The 22,117-nt window shown below is 42.2% G+C and overlaps 1 protein-coding gene across 1 annotated transcript in view; it reads left to right on the top strand.

Annotated features, from left to right (window-relative positions):
* The window catches only part of GANC (glucosidase alpha, neutral C), a 50,818-nt gene that overhangs the window by 22,701 nt on the left and 6,000 nt on the right, over positions 1 to 22,117 (top strand). Inside the window, 11 exon segments of the mRNA XM_030559569.1 lie at positions 529 to 709; positions 1,356 to 1,509; positions 3,303 to 3,538; positions 7,631 to 7,757; positions 9,861 to 9,940; positions 11,089 to 11,232; positions 11,659 to 11,755; positions 12,072 to 12,173; positions 12,665 to 12,908; positions 15,478 to 15,542; positions 16,887 to 16,963. Coding sequence (XP_030415429.1) covers positions 529 to 709; positions 1,356 to 1,509; positions 3,303 to 3,538; positions 7,631 to 7,757; positions 9,861 to 9,940; positions 11,089 to 11,232; positions 11,659 to 11,755; positions 12,072 to 12,173; positions 12,665 to 12,908; positions 15,478 to 15,542; positions 16,887 to 16,963 — 1,507 coding nt within the window.

Genomic DNA, 22,117 nt, shown 5'->3' on the forward strand with positions numbered 1-22,117 from the left:
TACAGTACACAATACATTTTGTGTTTTGTTCTAATGGTAGCAAGCAACACATAAAATGATGGCATCTGTTCCCAAGGAGTAAGCTGCTCTGCTTCCAACTCCACAGTGCTGCCCATGACTCTTCCTGTTCTCTATTATGTTTCTGTGCAGCCAGTTCTGCATGAGTATTTCTCAGGTTTAAACAGAATATACTTTACTGAAATGCGTAAAAGAGTAGCTCCAGACAGCTCTATGGGATTTAAGCAGAAAAATGGGGAAGGTGAGTGTTAATAGTTTAAGGATGAGACCACATCAGAAGCAGTGTCATTGACAGCAAGAGATGTAATTTGATACAGCTAGCTTTGAGCAAAGCAATAGAAATGGTCATCCATGCCACATGTCGTATCTTGCTGATAAATGATAGACTGTAATAAAGAATACACCATATTAATCCCTGCTGTAACACCTTTGAGTTCAGTAGAGTTGCAGCAGAGTTTAACTTGGTCCAGTGAGTAATTATTACAAGTAATGTTTGTTTGTTCATTCCAGTGACGATGATGCCTACCGACTTTTTAACTTGGATGTCTATGGGCACAAGATCCATGACAAAATGGGCATTTATGGTTCAGTGCCCTTTCTGTTAGCACATAAACCTAACAGAACTTCTGGGATCTTCTGGCTGAATTCCTCAGAAACTGTAGTGGAGATTAATACAAAAGCTGTAATGGAGGTGAGAGATGCATGATATTGAACTCCTAGGCACAATAAGAAATTAAAATACTCCTGTACAGGGCAATTTGATAATGTAACTTCATGTTCACCTTTTGCCTCAGTGAATCAGGAATTGTAAGTCTTTTCTCTCCCTCCTCATTTATTTTAGTGAACTTTAGACATAATCACAAAGGTGCATTTTTCAGAAGACAAGATGCAGGAATCACATAGTAAATTTCATATAAGAAAAGAAAATTTTGAAGTACTTCAAATCCTGCAAGAGAAATCCATAAAAATAGGTATCCAACACTATCAAGTGCAGAAAACATATTAAGCATTTTTTAAGCTAGCATTTATCAAACCATGAAAATTAGAAATTATTGGTATTTTTCCCCTCCCCAATGCTTCATGTGACTCTGTTGTTGATATTCAGGGAACAAGGATATAGATGTGATTTCACATCCAACATTCTTTTTGCTTATTAAAATTAGACAGTAAAATAAGATAAGATATTGCATTATCATGATCAAAAATACACTATTTAGATTAAATTATATTAAAAAATCAGAGAGAACTATTAAGGTCTGGACAATCAATGGAGACATTGTAAAGTTAATCTTTGGTAGAGAGAGGGCTTCAGATTCTACTTTCTGTTTCTTTCAAAGCATGTACCATCCAGATCTCCTCCAGCCATAACTAAGCAGAGAGTGGTGCCTCAAACTGATGTGCGCTGGATGTCAGAAAGTGGAATAATTGATGTTTTCCTCCTAATGGGACCCACCCCTTTTGATATCTTCAAGCAATATGCACAATTGACAGGTATTATCTTGTATCAGTGAAGAAACAGCATTGTACATTCATCACTGAGGTTCCCTGTCATCACCTTAATAATGTGGAACAATTACCCGCTGAACATATTGTATCAAAAAGTGGACTAATGTTTACTTATCTCATTGAATGCAGTAGGACAGCCATTCCCAAAATGTGGTTCACAGAGCACTTATTGGTGTTTTGTGGAGAAATGGCTTTCATCCTTGTTTTCAGCAGCATCTACAGGTGTTCAGGCTTGGCCTCTAAAAGTAGCTGGAAATGTGAAGCCAATCTGTTTGTTACTACTTGAGGCTGCTCTTTCATGAGGGAAGAGAGGAAACCGGAGAAAATTCTAGCGAGTGGCGCTACCAAGCACCAGTGGGAGAAAGGAATGAAGCAACTGGATAGTATCTCTAAGGGAGCAGGAGGAAGAGATGGTAGCTGGCCAGTGTGTCCATGAGAGAAGGTAGCAAAGTGACAGGAAAGCAAGTGCAGGGTGAAAGGAGAAGAAAGAGGCGAGGTGGCAAAGAGACATGGGCAAGGGGAGACAGAAAAGCAAAAGTGCAGACAGTGTGACTGACTTTATTATAAAGGAAAAATTACCTACTACACTATAGAGGGGGAGGAGTAGCTCAGTGGTTTGAGCATTGGTCTGCTAAATCTAGGGTTTAGCAGACCAATTATAAAATTAAATTATTAAAAAAAATTTATAACTCATGTTCAATCTTTGAGGGGGCCACTTAGTGATCTGGGGCAAAAATCAGTAATTGGTCTTGCTAGTGAAGGCAGGAGGCTGGACTCAATGACCTGTCAAGGTCCCTTCCAGTTCTAGGAGATAGGTATATCTCCCATTATTATTATTAGCCATGTTGGTGCCTGGATATTAGAGAGACAAGATGAGTGAGGTAATATGTTTTATTGGAACAACTTCAGTTAGTGGAAGAAGAGCTTCGTGAGGTAATCTCAAAAGCTTGGTGAAAGAGACAACAGAAGTTGGTCCAATAAAAGGTATAACCTCACCCACCTTGTCTTACTACATTTAAGACACTTAAGAGCACACAAACTTTCCTAATGTTACTTTTCCACATAAGCAATTGCCACGGGGATATTATTGGATCATGAATAGGAGGGGAAGTGGTCCTTTTAGTCATGAGTGGGAGGGCAAATAGTTTACAAGACCATCTCTCAAAGCTGAGGCCCACGCTATGAAAAAGTTTCAAAAAAATGTGACCCTCTGGTTTTGCTGTATTGTTGCACCTAAGGAACTGGTTTTATTTTCTATTACTAAGCAAATATTAATTTCTGCTCAAGTGCCAGAGTAAGGGGAATTACAAATCATTCTTGAGGTGAACTGGTAGGAAGATTACAATGGCCTTTTTTGCTAAGCCTGATCATGTTAGTTATTCATGTCAATGAAAATTAAATTCATCCACAATATTTTTAAAACATCAAGAAAAATTTTAGCTGGAGAGTAATAATGGTCACTAGAATCACACTGCATTATTATGCCACCTTTAACAGTATGATTTCTCACCCATGATATAATAATTACAGCAGCTTCTGCTAAAGTTAAGCTTATCCATAATTTTTGTTATGATCTTAGTTTCTGGTGTTACAAACTCAAAATGTGAAAATTGTGCTCTGGACTGAACCTTAGGTAAGTATGCTTCATATTCAAACAGTTACATATGATTTCAGCCATGCCACTCCCATTGACTTTTCCAAAGATTCATGATAACGCTGAAAGGCAATACCATTATTATGCTTATTGGCTTAGTTTCTAACTTCATATCTGTTCCTAGGCACTCAAGCCCTGCCTCCACTCTTCTCCTTGGGCTACCACCAGTGCCGCTGGAACTATGAGGACGAGCAGGATGTAAAGACAGTAGACACTGGCTTTGATGAGCATGACATCCCCTATGATGTTATATGGCTGGACATAGAGCACACAGAAGGAAAGAGGTACTTCACCTGGGACAAGAAAAAATTCCAGCACCCCGAAAGGATGCAGGAACTGCTCAAGAGGAAAAAACGCAAGGTACATTATACAGAGGGAGGATGGAAAATGTCATTGTACAGCATAATCTAGGGAGGCCCTAAATACTTGAGCAAACATGTCTCATTCCATGTCCCCACCAGCAGTTACTAGTGGCTGTGGTGGGTCAGTTCTTACTAGTGTTTTGCTTAGTTAGCATAAGGCAGAGGACAAAGCTTTCTTGGTCTAGGCTCCACCTATGTGAAACTCCATCTTACAGGAGGTTTCACTGCAGTCCTTGTCTGCAGCGTTTAGGTCCTAAAGGAAGGTCTGTTTATTTCAACAGGGTGCCCTTTACCCATTGTTAAGCCCCCTTCTCTGTTTTTGCTTTTCTTTCTTCTTTTTGATAATCCATTTTCTCCCCTATCTATGTTTAATTGGGAATTGTTCCTTCTTGTTTGGTGGGATTGGTTGCCTAAGGGCTACTGAGTTTGCCCTTGTGTCAGATCCTTCAGCTGTAGTTGGCAGTGTATTCAGGTTGGTTAATCTTTATTTCTGCTTTTATTGTATAGTCCTTAGATGTACGGACTTAAATATATTAGATATACAAGTGCAGAATCTAGAGAATATGTAACCAACTAATGAACTCATACAATAGTTGATTTCAGCCAAAAACCAATGATTGTTGGAGCAATGTTAAAGTAGTGAAGTCATAGTAAGTTACATAGTAGCACCTCTTCTTAATTATCATGAATTAATGGCTGCAGAAGGCAACTAAGCAAAATACAATGGTTACATTTTTTTAAAAGGTCAGGAAAATTTTATAACTGATATTTATTATGCATGTTAAGATATGAGTGTGACATCCCCAAAGTACAATCCAGCTCATAAAATAGCTGTGCCCCCTTAATGCTCCAGTGCAGTGTACAGTGTGTGCTGCTTTGTTGTATGAGTTGCCACTCTGCCCACTCATCCCCAGACAACTACCAGAGTTTTATGCCCAGCCACTCTTACATATAGAATGACACCCATTTATCTCTAGTCCCAGCCTTGCACCCCAGAAATGTGCATCTTACACTGCTCAAGACCCCCTTGGACAGTGCAAGCTCTTAAATTAGTCATTATCAAAGAAAACAAATATGCGCCAGCCCTTTCTAATCTGAGTAGATTCCCCAAACTTTTCAGCCAAAAACACACTGGTTTAGATAAAACATTAAAATACGTTTATTAACTACAGAAAGATAGATTTTAAGTGATTACTAGTGGGGTTGGCATTGAAATAAAAGATAAAAACTGGAAGCTGTTTCCTAAACTTTACCAAAGCTAAATTTGAAGCGAACAGTTTCTCTCACCCCTCTGGATGTTGCAGGCAGTTCAGTTCTTAGTACACAAGCTGGTTTCCTTTCCCAGCCTGGGATCAATCTTCCCCAGTTCCAAGTCTTACAATCAATCTTGTTTTAGTAAAGATGGAAGAGAAGAGAGGTGGCCAGGGGCCTTTGTTCCCCCTTTTTATATTGTAACCGGGTGCCTGGATGGGCTACACTGAGAGTGTTATACTCAGGGCAGACTGCAAGGAATAGGGCAGACAATCCCCCAAACTGGTGGTTTATTCTATAATTGGATTCATCAAACAAAAGAGTAACAAAAGAGTTTCTGCAATATCACACTGGTTACCAAGAAGCCTGAGAGAACCTGGCTGGGAGTCAGCAGTGACCCACTCCCTGCCTGGGGCTTGGCTGCCAGGAACAGAGGTTGAGCGAGCCAGAAACATGCCAGGGGCGAAAAGAAGCGAAGCAATCTGGAGTCCTGACTCCAGCAGCTGGACTGGCTGTGGGCTTCCCCCCCTCCCAGGTCTTGTTGCTGGGGCCAGGGGCCAAGCGAGCCGGTCCCCCTCCCTACCCTGGCATGCTCAGCCCCTGTCCCTGGCAGCCAAACCTGAGCAGGAAGGGGGCTGCTGCTGCCTCCCAGCCAGGCTCTCTCAGGCAGCTCCATCTAGCCCCCTGCCCAGCCGCCAGAGACTGCTGCTGAACATGGAGATGGGAGACACAGGGAGAGAAGGACAGAGCCCCTCTCTGCCCCTGCCCTGCCCCACTGCCCCAGGTAATGTGGGTCAGGGAGAGTGTGGGGGCCCCAGGCTGGGTGGAGGGTAGGGGAATCACTGGGCAGAGGAGACATGTGGGACAGTCATATGCAATGTTCCCTCAAAATTCATTCTACATGAATGGGAAAAAATTAGTTATGTGCACCAATATGAAGATGATGTGTGGTGAAGGTGGGGCCGAGGGATTTGGCATGTGGGAGGGGGCTCAGGATTGGGGCAGTGGGTTGGAGTGCAGGGGTGAGGGCTCTGGCCGGGGGTGCAGGCTCTGGGATGGGACTGGGAATGAGGAGTTCAGGATGCAGGATGGGGCTCAGGGCTAGGGCAGAGGGTTGGGGTGCAGGAGAGGGTGAGGGCTCTGGCTGGGGGTGCAGGCTCGGGGTTGGGGCCAGGGATGAGGGCTTTGAGGTGCAGGATGCCCTGGGGCTGCAGCAGGGAGAGAGGATTCCCCCCAGCCCTCTCCCTGCCGCAGCAGCTCTGGGGCCGGGAGAGAGGCATCTCTCCCCACTGCAGCAGCTCCAGGACTGGGGGAGTTAAGTGTGTGGCTCTTTGTGGCCTCCTGCCTGGCCACACAGGCACACACCGTGGAGGGAACTTAGGTCACATGTCCTCCCCTTTAGAGTGTGTCTTCCCCCTCCTCCCAAGTATGGGGAGGCAGGAGTCCTCTATGGTCTCTTGTTAAGTTATGGATCATACTCAACTTGACCAGTCTGTCCGTTTTACATGTATCTTGACCCTTTTTACTGGAAAAGTTCTTGCTGTGTCATGAGGTCAGGCAACTCCATTGCCTATGTGCTGTGCACTCAGATTTCCATATGAATTGCAAATTGAATTGCTTGTACCTTCTGTATGCATGCAGGTATCTCTGGGGATGACATGCCAGTCCTTTGTTTATAGTTCTTTTGTTATTTCTAAAGAGCTAGACTGTGGGCATTCCCCAGACTCACAACATGTTTCAGTAGCAAACATATAGCAAAATCTCATAATTCCATATACAGTGTTGATACATATATTTTAACAGGGCAATAATATTCAGCAGACTATAACTTTTCCCAATGATACCTCCCAAGGCATACTTTGTACAAGATTTATCATAATAAGTGGTGACCATAATAGCATATGCTGTCACAATGTGTAATGTGGCAGGGCACTTTTTCCATCTCACCAAGCTTAATGCTTCCCCCTCAGATGATGGTGGGGCCTAAGTAAATCAGTCTCACTCTGGGTAGCGTTGGGCTTCCCATTCTGAGTTTATTTATCAACATTTTCAAGCCAGGCCCAAGGAGTACTCCTCTACCATACAAAAGAAACAAATTCACAACACAGAATATAGGGGGAATACCTTTTCCTACCCCCTCTTGAAGGGGATGGTGTTGCCTTTGTATTGGCCACCATGGTGTCCATCCTTCTCCTAAACAGGCAGTCAGTTTGGTGGTTTCCCCTGGAGGGAGAAGAGCACCCTCTCACCCTGGAGAAGCCTTTTTCCCTGCTGCCATTAATCCTGCAGCAGCTTGTGTCTCCTCCTTCTCTCCCACCGGGGGGCGGGGGGGGGCTTTAAATGTCCTAGACAGGTCCCAGGTGTCCTCAGTTGATCTGAGATAACCTCTTTTTTGTTTGTAGACAATAGGGCCTTTTTCATTCTAGGGTAATATCCCTGCCTTCCATCGCTCCGATTGCAGTGGTCCAGCCTGACTTTGTCACAGTAATTAAATGTTGTGGTTTAGGGAAGAAACTAGTCACCACAACAGTAAGGGAGAAATTTATTTTCCCACCTCATCAATTGTGTAATGTTGTATTATATTGATTTTAGGGGAGGTTACTTTCTTCTGAAGCATATGGTATAGTACTGACCCTTATTTCAGGTAGACAAGCATGCACTGCCACTTATCTTGTGAAATCAGCTAGTTTACATATGTATAGTAAGTATGCGCAAGGGCCAGTAACTCCTTTTTCAAAAATGTGACTACCTCTGCCTTAACCTGAATCAGGATTGAGCTCTTTCTGTAATATGCTGAACAACTGATGCTAATGGATTCTTCTTATTCTTATGCTGGCAGCTTGTGGTCATTATAGATCCTCACATTAAGGTTGATCCCATGTACGCCCTATACTCTCAGGCCAAAAAGAAGGGGTATTTTGTGAAGAATAGGAAAGGCCAAGACTTTGAGGGCATCTGTTGGCCAGGTAAGAAAACCCACTGCTTATAGTCTATACATTAGAATTTGTTTATTTTGTAATGTGTAGCAGAATAACATGAGTCAAAAGTGGATAGTAGTGTGGATAGAACTAACATCTCAAAAGGAAAAAAAGTGTTGGCATAATTCTTGGATATTCACGATTCCAAGTCTTTTGATAGTTCTAATGCATCTCCTAATCTTCCCAGCTCTAATTTCTCTACCATTAGTTAGAGGTAATTAGTATTATCTCTGCATACATGGGCACTGACTCTGTAGGTGCTCCAAAAATAGTTAATGCTCAGCACCCACTGGCAGCCCTCCCTCAATCAGCTCCATCACCTCCTACCCATGAGCGGCCCTGCCGATCAGCTTCTCCCCCTCCCTCCAGTGCCTCCCACCTGCCATGGATGAGCTGTTCAGCAACATGCAGGAGGCACTGGGGAAAAGGGGGAGGAGCTAGGGGGAGGAACTCTAAGGGGAGGGGGCAGAATGGGGCAGGGCAGAGCAGGGGTGGAGTAGGAGAGGCAGGGGGAGGCTTGGGGAAAGGGTGGAGTGGGGAAAGGGCCTGGGGCAGAGTGGGGGTTAAGCACCCACTGGCAACTTAGAAAGAGAATGCTTCTGTCTGCATATAATCTAGGTGCGTGGTACTATAAGCTTACTGAACTTGTGCAAAGACCAGTACTCTAAATTGTCCAATGTTGCATAACTCCTACTCAGCCTGTTACATGAAATTGTTTATAAAAGTAAGCAAAGGTTGAGTCAAATAGACTGGTGCAAACTGGATTGTTAAAAGAAATAGTAAAAGGTCTTCAAGGTTCCTGCTGAAGTCACTGGTTGATATAACAACAAGCTGAAAGATTCTTGAAATAGGAGGAATTGTTCATAGTTGAAATCACTAAACTGTGTTAATTTTAATGAGAGGAGATTGCTGTTCCTTCTTGGTTTTTTAATGGTGATTGTTACAATGGGAGTAAGCCAGTGATAACATAAAACCCAACACCACACTTCACTGTTCAATGTTGTAACAGTGAACAAGGGTTTCATTTACACTTTCTCCCTAGTGGGGCCTGAAACACCCCTTTGAAAACACTTCAAACTTCATGGTGTGGGTCTTATATTCTTCACTGTATAGTGTGTGGCTAGAGGAATCCTTTCCACCTGAAGTTTGGAGGCCATGCAGAGAGAGACAGTGGCCATGGCGCTGAAACAGTACCATAAAGATCCTTTTCAGCAAAGATGAGAACAGCAAAATTGGAAAAGGGTTAGATCAGATGGAGGGGAAAATTCTGAGAAGCAAAAAGGGAAAGTGAGATAAGAGTTAATAGGATTTGGACACCATTAAGATTGACACGCCCCAATTTTATATTTTAAAATATCCACCTAATTCCAGAAAACATAATTTTTGTAGAAGTTGCCAGTCTTAAAATGCTAGCTTCAAGCCGGACAACCTAGCAACAAATAACAGGGAGTCGTGACATGGCTGCGGCTCTGAAATAAGTATACAGATGCATTTTGTTTCATTCCTGACTATACTTGGGAGTGCCTACACTTCCAAACCTCCACTACGCTGTTGGTAATACTGGTGCATGGAGAGTAGACATCTCTGTAAACAAGGAAATATATAAGGCTCAATGGGGTTCCAGCAGGGGCCTAAACTGACAGCAAATCAGCTGTCTGTGTACAATGTTTAAAGCACTGTGGCTCTGTACTATGTAATGAACGTAGTACAGCCATTGCAGAACACAGTTACCCACCTCCTGAGTGACACTCCCTGTAACATCAAGGCTTCGATTCCTTCACTGGCTTTCAGTGCCATTCAAAATGCTGGTCACTATCTTTAAATGGTGTGGAACTTAGCCCACCACAGCCCAAGCATAGTGGTCTTCAGATCACAGTGTAAGGTGTACTACTTTAGTTTAGCACTTGGTTGCACTTTGCTTAGGTTTTTGTTCTTGGCATTTTGGGTTATGTATTAAGGTTACAGCAAAGGCAGAAGTCTTGGTGCTACGCATTGTGGAGATCATTGTATCAACATGTCACAGTGCTTGAATGCCAAGGCTATAGATGCTATAAAAGTTAAAATAATAAATCTGATGGTCCACACCTGCAGGTTCCTCTTCTTACCTGGATTTTACCAATCCTGAAGTCCGAGAATGGTATGCAGATCAGTTTGCCTTCAAATCATATAAGGTTTGTGTTTCTTCTCTTTGGATGCTACAGAGCACATCAAAAACTGGGAAATGGGGAAGAGACAGTCAGAGGAGATAAACTACTAGATAAGTAAGGCAGTGGGGTTTTGTATTTGTAGACAGTCATTAGACTGTAGAGGCAAATATCCAGAATATAGTGGTAACCATATAGACTGCAACAGGAACCTCACCGTGGTCTTGTCAACACTAAGAAAAATAGGAGCCTAATTCATCACTGATGCAATTCCCCCCATGATAGCAACAGTGGAGACTTTGGTGTGGACAGGGAATAAGCATTTTACCACCATGTAATCTAATGCAGCTGTCCCATTTCCAGCTTCTCTCAATAGGAGTCCACATAGGAAATGATGTGAGAGTGCTGCCTCTGAGGAGCTCCCAGTTGCTCTCAAGTCATCCTCCCCCACAAAGAGTCCTTTAAGCTAGGAGAATAGTGTGGAAGTACTGGCTGTTCATAGCCTATAGTCACATCACTCCTAGCCCCTTCCAGGCTATACTCAATATTAGACGTGTGTGTCACGGAAACACTGCCCAGCTCCCAATCATTTTTTGTTGGAACCCCACTTTGCAAGGGGCAGGTAAACTCATGCTACTTATGGCCCCTCACTTCATGTCCCAAGGCAACTTTTCCTCCCCGGTTTCTTTTTCCTGTCCTTTTTCTGTAGTTTTTCTCTGACCTTTTTAACATTTTAAAATTCTCTTATGAACTTTTATGCTCCTCTGCTTCCTTCCCACCATCACTCACAAGAAGACACATTCTTCTAGCTGTGAAGCTTGAGGCATCTATTGGTTGCACATGTATGTGCACTTGGCCACAGGGCCATTTCAGCTGAGTGCTATGAGAGCTGAAAAGCTCAAATAAGCTTTTGGACTGCAACCCTGTACACATAAGCTGCTCTTGTGGCCAGATGAATATGGGGCTGTCAGGAGAGAAGAGAGGGAAGACAGACAGATTTCCATAAGTCGCCCTCAGCTTTACTTGGAGCTATGGGAGCGTATTTGCAGTGCCCCTGTTCTGTTGCTTCTCTTCCTGTGCATCCCCTACACTAGCACCGCCCACCACTGCAGTTCGAGTAACATTGGATTAACCTAATAACTTAAATGTACCCTAAATGCTACTTTGTATCACAGGGCTCTACTGACATCCTGTTTGTATGGAATGATATGAATGAGCCTTCAGTCTTCAAAGGGGCAGAACTAACCATGCAGAGAGATGCTGTCCACCATGGCAACTGGGAACACCGGGAGGTTCACAATCTCTATGGCTTTTACCAGGTAGGACACCTAAAGACAAAAATCTACTGCCAGAGATACTCTATCCTGGATGATGATGGTTTTTATTATATGTACTATGGTAGCGCCCAGACGGTCCTATCAAGATTGGGGCCCTGTTGTACTAGGTGCCAGTATTTTGGAATCAGCTTCTCCATGATAAGACCTGTAACAGTGATAGCACTCATGCATATCTTTCTACTGCAACATGTAAGGACATCAATCTATTACATATGCAGTTAGTATTTTTATATTTTTCCTTGTTCTAGTGTCTTCCAACAAACTGTGAGTACTTAACTAATAATAATTACTATTATTTCTAGACATATATTTCATATTGTTCCTGAGTTTAATCGTCTACAACAGGAGTATGGTATATACTGTTTGTAATTAGGTTATCTCCTTGTCAGTTATTCTTATGCTTTGCAGCAAATGGCAACTGCAGAAGGACTTATCAAACGCTCTGGGGGACAGAAGAGGCCATTTGTCCTCACACGATCTTTCTTTGCCGGATCACAGAAGTATGGTAAGCATGGACAAGCTTCATGAAATCATGTTTTTCTGTAATGCTTTATTTATGCATACTAGGCCTGGTACTAAGGCTGTCAAACAATTAAAAAATAATTGCAATTAATCACAAGATTAAAAAAGTTGTGATTAATTGCAGTTTTAATCACACTGTTAAACAATATAGAATACCGATTTAAATTCAGCAGAGTACTTGAAGCAAATTTATTAGCTTGCCACTTTCTTCTTTCCTTTCCCCCTAACTGCAAGTATAAATTGATCTAGGGGCCTAAATTCAGTGTGTAAACTTGAAACCATGCTACTGGTATTTCCAGGTGCAGTATGGACAGGAGACAACATAGCAGAGTGGAGTTACTTAAAAATCTCCATTCCAATGTTGCTCACAATCAGCACTGCAGGAATTTCATTCTGTGGAGGTAAGGAGTTTAGCTGGATTCTTCACTAAATGCAGGCCACCAGACTTACTGAGCTTGACTCTCAAGATTTAAACACAACAACCAGAACAACCCACTTCTTTCCTACACTCCAATCTGTTTCAAAACAGTTTCCTGTATTTAGTCCATTTACAGCTCCCAGTAGCATTCTTCTCTCCTTCCTTTGCATATGCATCTTTGTTAGCATGTGAGTCCCTTGAACTGACAGCTTGGAGTTGTCTTCCATGAGCATCAGTATAATTTTCCCCTGTGACAAGGAAAACCACTCACTATGTCTCTAAATGCTATCAACCTGTTTCATCATCAATTAAGAGTCCGATAATTTTTTTCACTTTGTGTGGCCAAGCAGCTGCCTTTCAGCAGGATAGGAGGTACCATATTACATTAATGTATTTATAGATCTGTAATAAGATAAATTCATGTTTTTGCAGAACACTTTCATAAACCGGTTAACATGTCTCTTTAAATTTTAGCTGATGTGGGCGGGTTTATTGGGGACCCAGAACCAGAGCTACTTGTTCGCTGGTATCAGGCTGGTGCATACCAACCATTCTTCAGAGGCCATGCCAATATCGAAAGCAAACGGCGTGAACCATGGCTATTTGGGGATGAGAACACACGGATCATCAGGGAAGCCATTAGAGAGCGCTACACCCTTCTGCCCTACTTGTATTCACTGTTCTACCGGGCACACACCACTGCTGAGCCAGTCATGAGGTAAGATCATAAGGAAATATATTAAAACTATTTGTATTGCTCTTTATGTAAAGGCCCCTCTTATGAGCCAGGAAATTTTATAATTGTGTCAAGATGGATGTTTTGGGGGGGAAATTAAATTACTCTTCTTTACTTTTGTGACGTTCATTTTGAATTTTTAAAAGCAAATAATATATACATTCATTTTCTAAAAGAGAGCAATTGAGCACATCAGTTAAACAAACCATTACCACCAGGGCCGGCTCCAGAGACCAGCTGAGCAAACCTAGGGCGGCAGGGCCGCTTTTTTTTTTTTTTTTTTTTTGTTCGCTGCTCCAGCCACCCTGTAGGGGGCAGCGGCGTGGAGGAGGGGAGCGCCCTGCAGCAAACTTGGCAGGGCAGCCTGTGTCCTTCCCTCCCCGTTGACCAGAGCAGAGCGGATCCTTCCCATCAGGTGGCGCGGCAGTCAGGGCTGCGTGGCAAGCGCCCCGCTGAAGTGCTGGCCGGCCTCTTCTCTCTCTCCCCCCAGCTCGTTCCCCTTCCCCCTCCCCTCCACTAGACCGGGCGCATACTCTGCAGCACAGGGAGTCCCCTGACTTCGGCCTCCTTGTAGGATTTTTTGTTTTGTTTTTCCTCTGCTTTGCTGGCCGTACCGTTATTTCTCCCCCCACCCTCCTGCTTTGCTGCTCCAGCCGCGCCACTTTTGACTTGTTCCCCCCCTCCGCTTTGCCACTCCAGCCGCGCCGTATTCCCCCACACACTTTGCTGCTCCAGCCGCGCCGTGTTTCCCTCCGCTCCCCCACTTTGCTGCTCCAGCCACGCCGGGTTCCCCCCCCCCCCCCGCCCTGCTTTGCTGCTCCAGTGGCCCCGCCCCGCCCCTTTTTTTTGCTAGGGGCGGCAAAAAAGCCAGGGCCAGCCCTGATTACCACATAGTGTCTTAGCTAAATTTCTAAAATACAGTAGAGCCCAAGAAGAACGTTATCATTATTCTTATCCATATCTAAATACTGGCAGTGGATCCCTAAGCTTACCTGAAAGTTTCAAAGGTTGCCTTTTCTCTCTCTGGTAAATGCTTTTGGTTCATTTGAAGAAACTGGGCCAACTGAGGGTTACCTTTCCCAGAGTTCATTTCATATAGATAATTCAAGTATGAGGTATATGCCATGCCACATTTCCTATAATCATTTTTCCTTTAGTAATGTAATACAAACATTAAATTAGTAAACTAGCTTCCATTGTGCTACTTTCCAGTCTATAATGAGAGGTCTCCATGGAGCTGCGTGCAACAGTCACATCAGTAGAAAATAAATATTACTAATCTCTCTTGTATTTTTGTCTCTTACAAATGGCACTAGAATTGCTGTCCTTTTTTCAAATTTCTCTTCACTAGTTGTAATGCAAAAGCATTTAAAGATAAGGCCTAACTTTTAATAGGACAGAAGCTCTGGGATGCACTCAGTTGTGAACCTGATTTGTGCATTCAGGCACTACAAGAGCCAAAGGGGGCATCTGTCTGGCTCTTTGCATATACAAATGTCCCATTTGTATATACTGTCGAGCATCTAACTATCCCCTAGGCTTCTACCTTTCTAAAAATCAGGCCCATGTTGACTATATACAATAATAAATACTGCCATGGTTATAGCTAGCATTGTGGCAAATTCAGAAACTAAAAAGGAAGTGTGGTATTTTCTTCATTGGTTTATGAAGGCAAGCAGAATGTAAAATCTGCAAGTACTCCTCTTCTTTTTGCCAACAAACAGTGATGTTACACCATTAAACAGTATGCCTATTAGTAAGCTGGTCAGGCAGGCATTGTTTGTGAGAGAATGCACAGAATTGCTCCAGCTCTTGTTTCTAACTAGAAAGAGCTATTGTTATCATAACATTTGGAATTATAAATAAGCAAAAGAAGGCCTGTGCAGTGATCATGTGATTAGCGTACCACATTACTATGCAATTCATCTTCTGAGTCAGGTTTCTCAGTCCCTGACCAACAAGGCCCAGGATTGCTGTCAAGCCAGCACAGTCAGCTGCTGAGAAGAAAAGAGACTGTCCCCCAGAAATGAGCCAATGTAGGAGCAATGCTGATGGTCTCTGAAGGAAAGTCATCTCCATCTCCCCTCTGCTAGAAGAAAGATCGATGCTATATGAGTTCATCAGGAAAGGGGGGGATTCCCAGGGTTGCCAAAGGCAAAACAGAGACACATGCCAAAACCAGAGCAAAAAGAAAAACAAACGGTAGTTAGACTGAGCACACTCACTGAGTAGCCCAAATACTGTGATCTGGCCTGCAAGAGTCTACGGAGGAGGCTGAGTTAGACCAGCTTTTTGCTTGCAGTAGATACACTGGGAAGTGCCTTAATTCTCATTCAGCTGGGAAACATGATGATTTTATAAGAAGTGGCATTTAAAGGGACAGATGAGAAATGTGTCCAGCCTTCCTTGGTTGGATGGCGGTAGTCACAAAATGGGCCTTGTAGGAGAGTGGGAATGTAGAAAATGGTGGGAGCCTGTGGACTCCAGCTGAGTCACAGAGGTGTCCAATGGAAAAGAAAAAACTGACAAGACTCCACCTTACTTTCTACAGGCCTCTCTGGGTAGAGTTCCCCAAGGAACAAGAAACTTTTGGTGTGGAAGACGAATACATGCTGGGTAAGTAAACCATTTCCTAAATCCAGACATCAGCTGGTGTTTAAGTTTCAAAGTTAAGCACTTCTGCATATTATAGTAGCAAAAAGTATGAAAACCCTGGCCAAGATTTTTGAAAGTGAGAGATATTTTAAAGAGGCCTGATTTTCAGGGGGTGAATGCACAACACTTCTGAAAATCAGATTCCTTTAAATATGTCTCACATTGAGGTGAAAAAATTGTGGCACTCATCATTAGTCGCTTTTGAAAATCTTGGCTCTCATTTCCATATGGCAGAGATGGAACTTAGTTCCAGCATCTAAAACCACAACCTACATCAGGTGTGACAACATCTAAACTAATTATCCAGAGCTGATGGCGAGGTTGGAATGATTTCAGTGCCTCTGATGGAATTCACTTTCTCTGTGGACTCTAATAAATTATCCCTGCCAGGGTTGAGCTAGAAAAATACATCTTTAAGAGCAAAATTTTAACCTTTTTGAATGTTCCAAGTGTTAGAACTTCAGAAACTTTTCTCTCACACATCCTTGTCCATTACAGATCTTTGAACACTGAACTATGCAATCAACCTACTCAATATATTTTTCAGAAAAAACTGTAAACATTTCCAATGAAGTACATTGAAAAGGAGTTTGTTTGCCAAATGAGGTTTCCTTATTCCTTGCTTCTGGTTGTAAGAAAGTGGTTTTTTTTTTAAATACGAAAATATATTAATAGATTCCCCAGTCCCTCACCAGTCTTGTGTGCAAGCACATTAACCCATAGGACCCTGGATTTTATCGCCTGTGAAGAGGGACCATTTTTGTGGGAGTCCATCGTTAACATATTGATAACACACCATAGTTTTGGATTCTATGCTGGTGTTAAACATTGCATGGTCATAACTCTTACAGACACTGAGTACTACTTTCAAAAGCACCTAAATGAATTAGGCACTTGCCCAACTCCCATTGCATTTCAAAGAGATTTGAACATCTGATTCCCTTAAGTGCATTTGAAAATCTTATCCAATAAGTCTGTAGTCTTCAACCTTAAATATTAAGCCCCACAATGGAATCTTTAAGTAAAGGCAAAACAGTTATATAAGAGATAGGTATTATTAACTTATACAGCACTTTTCATTAGTAGATCTCACAGTTCTGTCTTTACAAAGGAGTTCAGTATCATCCCCTTTTTACAGATGGGGTAACTGAGGCACAGAGAGGTGAAGTGACTTGCCCAAGGTTACTCACTAGGCCAGTAGCCAAGCCATGAATAGAACCCAGGTCTCCTTGAGGTCTCAGTCCAATGCCCTATTCACAGGCTATGCTGCATCTTCTAATTTTCTTTTGTATCTTTTATTTCCAGGAAACGCTTTACTGGTGCATCCAGTCATTGAACAAAAGGCCACTACAGTGAATGTTTTGCTGCCTGGGTCAGATGAGGTATGGGTAACTAAGAACCCACTCTGATGTTTGAATCAAAGAAAGTGCATTAACTCCATTCTCATGAGTCCTCCTCTATCCCAGCATAACCAATAAGTGATATTGCTACTAGCGGCAACCCAAGTCCCCTTCTCAAGGCCTCTCTTCCCCATTTGTCTGTCTCTTGTGCAGCAATCTCTGTACTTTCTACACATAGACTACCCTCCCTGGGCAAGCACCCCAAGCTATTACTTTCTTCTAATTTAAATCCCTCCTTAAGCCCCACTCCTTCCATGATACCTTGTTGGAATTATTAATATGGGAAACCACCAAACATGAATTTAATCATAAATTCCTTTATTAAATCCAAAGGCCAAATGATACTTATACAGTTGCTCTAAACATGCCTACAAATCCTAACTAATAAGCAATTTACTATATCCAAACAGTAACAAAAATGTATAAGTATTTGATCAAGATACTTACAAATGGACTACACCGAGGGGTGTTTAGATCCGTTTTGGCTGGCTCCAACATGGTCAGGCAGGTATTAGCAATGAATCCTTTAAGAGTTTACCTTTTATGCCCTTTTAACTAACAAGTGATGTCATTGCCAATTGCTGAATTCAGCTAAAAACCAATTTGAGACAGTTCACCTTATTTCCAGTCTTAATCCAGATAAGATTTAGCACCTCCTTTCTTCCCAAGGCTTTTCCTCCCTTCCCTCTAGCTGTCCAATAGTTTCCCCATTGCACCTAGGTTTACACAGGCTTTAACACTGGTGTGTGAGGTGGGGAAGGGCCATGTTGGCTCATTTTAAGACAGATTCTCTTTGTTTTATTTAAAACCATCTGCAGTCATCCCTTTCGGTCAGAGGCTTTCTTTTTAGAAACTTCCCCTTATCTCATTAATTATTCTTTGAACCAGACATCCTCCCTACTTCATTCCTTCTGGTCTTATTATTTATTATTTTCAAGGCCTTCCTTCTTCTTGCTAGTCTGGGTCTTTCTTTACAACAAATATATATTTCCTTAACCAAACTTAAGCTAAATGTAGTTCTTTAATTTTATACTTATCCTTCACCTCTGCAACATACTAGCTGACTTAAGTTTCATAGATTGATTCCAGGACTGGAAGGGACCTCGAAAGGTCATCGAGTCCAGTCCCCTGCCCTCATGGCAGTACCAAATACTGTCTAGACCATCCCTGATAGCCATTTATCTAACCTACTCTTAAATATCTCCAGAGATGAAGATTCCGCAACCTCCCAAGGCAGTTTATTCCAGTGTTTAACCACCCTGACAGTTAGGAACTTTTTCCTAATGTCCAACCTAAACTGCCCTTGCTGCAGCCCATTGCTTCTTGTTCTATCCTTAGAGGCTAAGGTGAACAAGTTTTCTTCCTCCTCCTTATGACACCCTTTTAGATACCTGAAAACTGCTATCATGTCCCCTCTCAGTCTTCTCTTTTCCAAACTAAACAAACTCAATTCTTTCAGCCTTTCTTCATGTGTCATGTTCTCTAGACCTTTAATCATTCTTGTTGCTCTTCTCTGGACCCTCTCCAATTTCTCCACATCTTTCTTAAAATGCAGTGCCCAGAACTGGACACAATATTCCAGCTGAGGCCTGACCAGCACAGAGTAGAGTGGAAGAATGACTTCTCGTGTCTGGCTCACAACACACCTGTTAATGCATCCCAGATTCATGTTTGCTATTTTTGCAACAGCATCACACTGTTGACTCATATTTAGCTTGTGGTCCACTATAACCCCTATATCCCTTTCTGCCATACTCCTTCCTAGACAGTCTCTTCCCATTCTGTATGTGTGAAATTGATTGTTCCTTCCTAAGTGGAGCACTTTGCATTTTTCTTTATTAAACTTCATCCTGTTTACCTCAGACCATGTCTCCAAGTTGTCCAGATCATTTTGAATTATGATTCTATCCTCCGAAGCAGTTGCAATCCCTCCCAGTTTGGTATCATCTGCAAACTTAATAAGCGTACTTTCTATGCCAATATCTAAGTCGTTGATGAAAATATTGAACAGATCCAGTCCAAAAACAGACCCCTGCGGGACCCCACTTGTTATACCTTTCTAGCAGGATTGGGAACCATTAATAACTACTCCCTGAGTATGGTTATCCAGCCAGTTATCCACCCACCTTATAGTAGCCCCATCTAAGTTGTATTTGCCTAGTTTATTGATAAGATTATCATGCACGACCGTATCAAATGCCTTACTAAAGTCTAGGTATACCACATCCACTGCTTCTCCCTTATCCACAAGATTTGTTATCCTATCAAAGAAAGCTATCAGATTGGTTTGACATGATTTGTTCCTTACAGATCCATGCTGGCTATTCCCTATCACCTTACCACCTTCTAAGTGTTTGCAGATGATTTACTTAATTACTTGCTCCATTATCTTCCCTGGCACAGAAGTTAAACTAACTGGTCTGTAGTTCCCTGGGTTGTTTTTACTTTCCTTTTTATAGATGGGCACTATATTTGCCCTTTTCCACTCTTCTGAAATCTCTCCCGTCTCCCAAGATTTTCCAAAGATAATAGCAAGAGGCTCAGATACCTCCTCTATTAGCTCCTTGAGTATTCTAGGATGCATTTCATCAGGCCTTAGTGACTTGCAGGCATCTAACTTTTCTAAGTGATTTTTAACTTGTTCTTTTTTTGTTTTATCTTCCAAACCTACCCCCTTCCCATTAGCATTCACTATGTTAGGCATTCCTTCAGACTTCTTGGTGAAGACCGAAACAAAGAAGTAATTGAACATCTCTGCCATTTCCAAGTTTCCTGTTACTGTTTCTCCTTTCTCATTGAACAGTGGGCCTACCCTATCCTTGATCTTCCTCTTGCTTTTAATGTATTGAAAAAAAGTCTTCTCATTTCCCTTTACTCCTGTAGCTAGTTTGAGCTCATTTTGTGCCTTTGCCTTTCTAATCTTGCCCCTGCATTCCTGTGTTGTTTGCCTATATTCATCCTTTGTAATTTGTCCTAGTTTCCATTTTTGATATGACTCCTATTTATTTTTTAGATCATGCAAGATCTTGTGGTTCAGCCAAGCTGGTCTTTTTTGCCACATTTTCTATCTTTCCTACCCAGCGGTATAGCTTGCTTTTTGGGCCCTTAATAGTGTCCCTTTGAAATACTGCCAACTCTCCTCCGTTGTTTTTCCCCTCAGTCTAGATTCCCATGGGACCTTCCCTATCAGCTCTCTGAGCTTACCAAAATCCACCTTCCTGAAATCCATTGTCTCTATTTTGCTGTACTCCCTTCTACCCTTCCTTAGAATTGTGAACTCGTTGATTTTATGATCACTTTCATCCAAGCTGCCTTCCACTTTCAAATTCTCAATGAGTTCCTCCCTATTTGTTAAAATCAAATCTAGAACAGCTTCCCCCCAGTAGCTTTTTCAACTTTCTGAAATAAAAAGTTGTCTGCAACGCAGTCCAAGAACTTATTGGATAGTCTGTGCCCCGCGGTGTTATTTTCCCAACATATATCTGGATAGTTGAAGTCCCCCATCACCACCAAATCTTGGGCTTTGGATGAACTTGTCTGCTTATTTATTTACTTTCCTTTTCCTAGGGTTAATTTTTCATTTATATTGCTGGAAGGGGTCAAATGTTGGGATGGAGGATAGGAAGGACATTTGAGTTGAACCTGGGGGAAAAGACATGGGGGATGGATGGTAGAGGAAGTATGCAAGGAAAGGAACTTAAATAATTTTTTCTTATAATCTTGCTTTGTGCCTGTCACTGTGATAACTTTGCTTGTATGTTATCTTCTTTTTCCCCAAGACTGCATGCTCTTCAGAGCAGGTATTGTAATTTCAGCAACTAACACATTTTGGCCACTACCTCGGTCTAAGTAGTAATAATGCAAGTGCTGCAGGGCAGTCTGTTCTTCTGTGCCCCAGTTAAGCACAGCAAACTCGCTCATACACTTATAAAAAGTCAGTGCCTCTCTGAAGAGAAAGTTGTTCATCCACATGATGGCAGTGCAATGTGCCTTTGCATAGAAGACTTGGTTTCAGAATCAGAGGTTGTGGAGGTGGTACTTTGAGAAGAGAGATTTCTTCAGTTTCCATGGCTAAGTGTTGACTAAAATTTTCTCAGCATCTCAAGTAACTAGATTTCCCACATGTCATGGGAATCCACTCTGACGAATGCAAATCATTGCACTGAGTAGGAGCTTGAGATCTAATTTTGGAGGGAGATGAATGGGAAGACAGGTAGAAAAGGAGAGGACTGAATAGCCTTGAGTATAAAAGGTCAAGTAAAAGCCTGTGGCTCTCCCCAATATGTCTCAGGAACTAGGAGTTCTTTGATAATTGTGCTTGAGATAAGGCAGAGTATAGAAATATGGGAAAGATTGCTTAGGGTCTCTCTCAGGAAGCTCTGACAAACACTTTTTTTTTTTTAGTTAAGAGTTGTATAGAAATTCACTGCCTGTCATGGCTGTAACAGCTAATCCTGTCAGAGATTATGGTGCAGAGGCACAGGGTGCTTTGTATGGTCATTTTCAATGACCTGCTCTTGCAGCATGCTTTAGAATATCCCAATAAATTCAGTCAAGTGTGACGTCTAGGTGGTAGTTATTTTGTTTGCCTTATTTTAGTTCCCAGATAATAGAGAAAAGTCCACAGTGACCTGCTTTATACAGTTTACAGCATTTATTCAGACAACATCAAAAACTGAATAACCTTACACTGGGGGCATGATCTCTCAAGGACAATGTGAAAATCACATGCTGTGTGGGTGCCTAGAAATGCATTTGGCTTGTTGCACGAGAAGGTTTCAGTTGTCCGACCAGCCTAAATTTAACCCTTCATATGTACTAAACACTGAACTGAAAAGCCCTTTTACTTAACATAAAAAGACTGAAAATTCATGAGAAATAGACCATGTGTTCCTGTTGTCTCTTATACTCATTGCAAAGGCCCTAAAGCCAAAACAATCTGGAAGTGTGTGCTAAAGAGGTTTGGTCCATAGCACATACCTCAGAACGCAAGTTGGAGGCCTGTGGAAAACTTAGATAATTTTAAGGTACAAATGTGCTTACACTGGATTTTTTTCTCAAACTATTTTTTAAAAGTTTCATCATTTTGTGAATGACACTGTTGCTTAGCACCTGCAGCCTATTAGAGCAAATGCA

The sequence above is a fragment of the Gopherus evgoodei genome, chromosome 4 (assembly GCF_007399415.2).
Source record: "Gopherus evgoodei ecotype Sinaloan lineage chromosome 4, rGopEvg1_v1.p, whole genome shotgun sequence".
NCBI lineage: Eukaryota > Metazoa > Chordata > Testudines > Testudinidae > Gopherus > Gopherus evgoodei.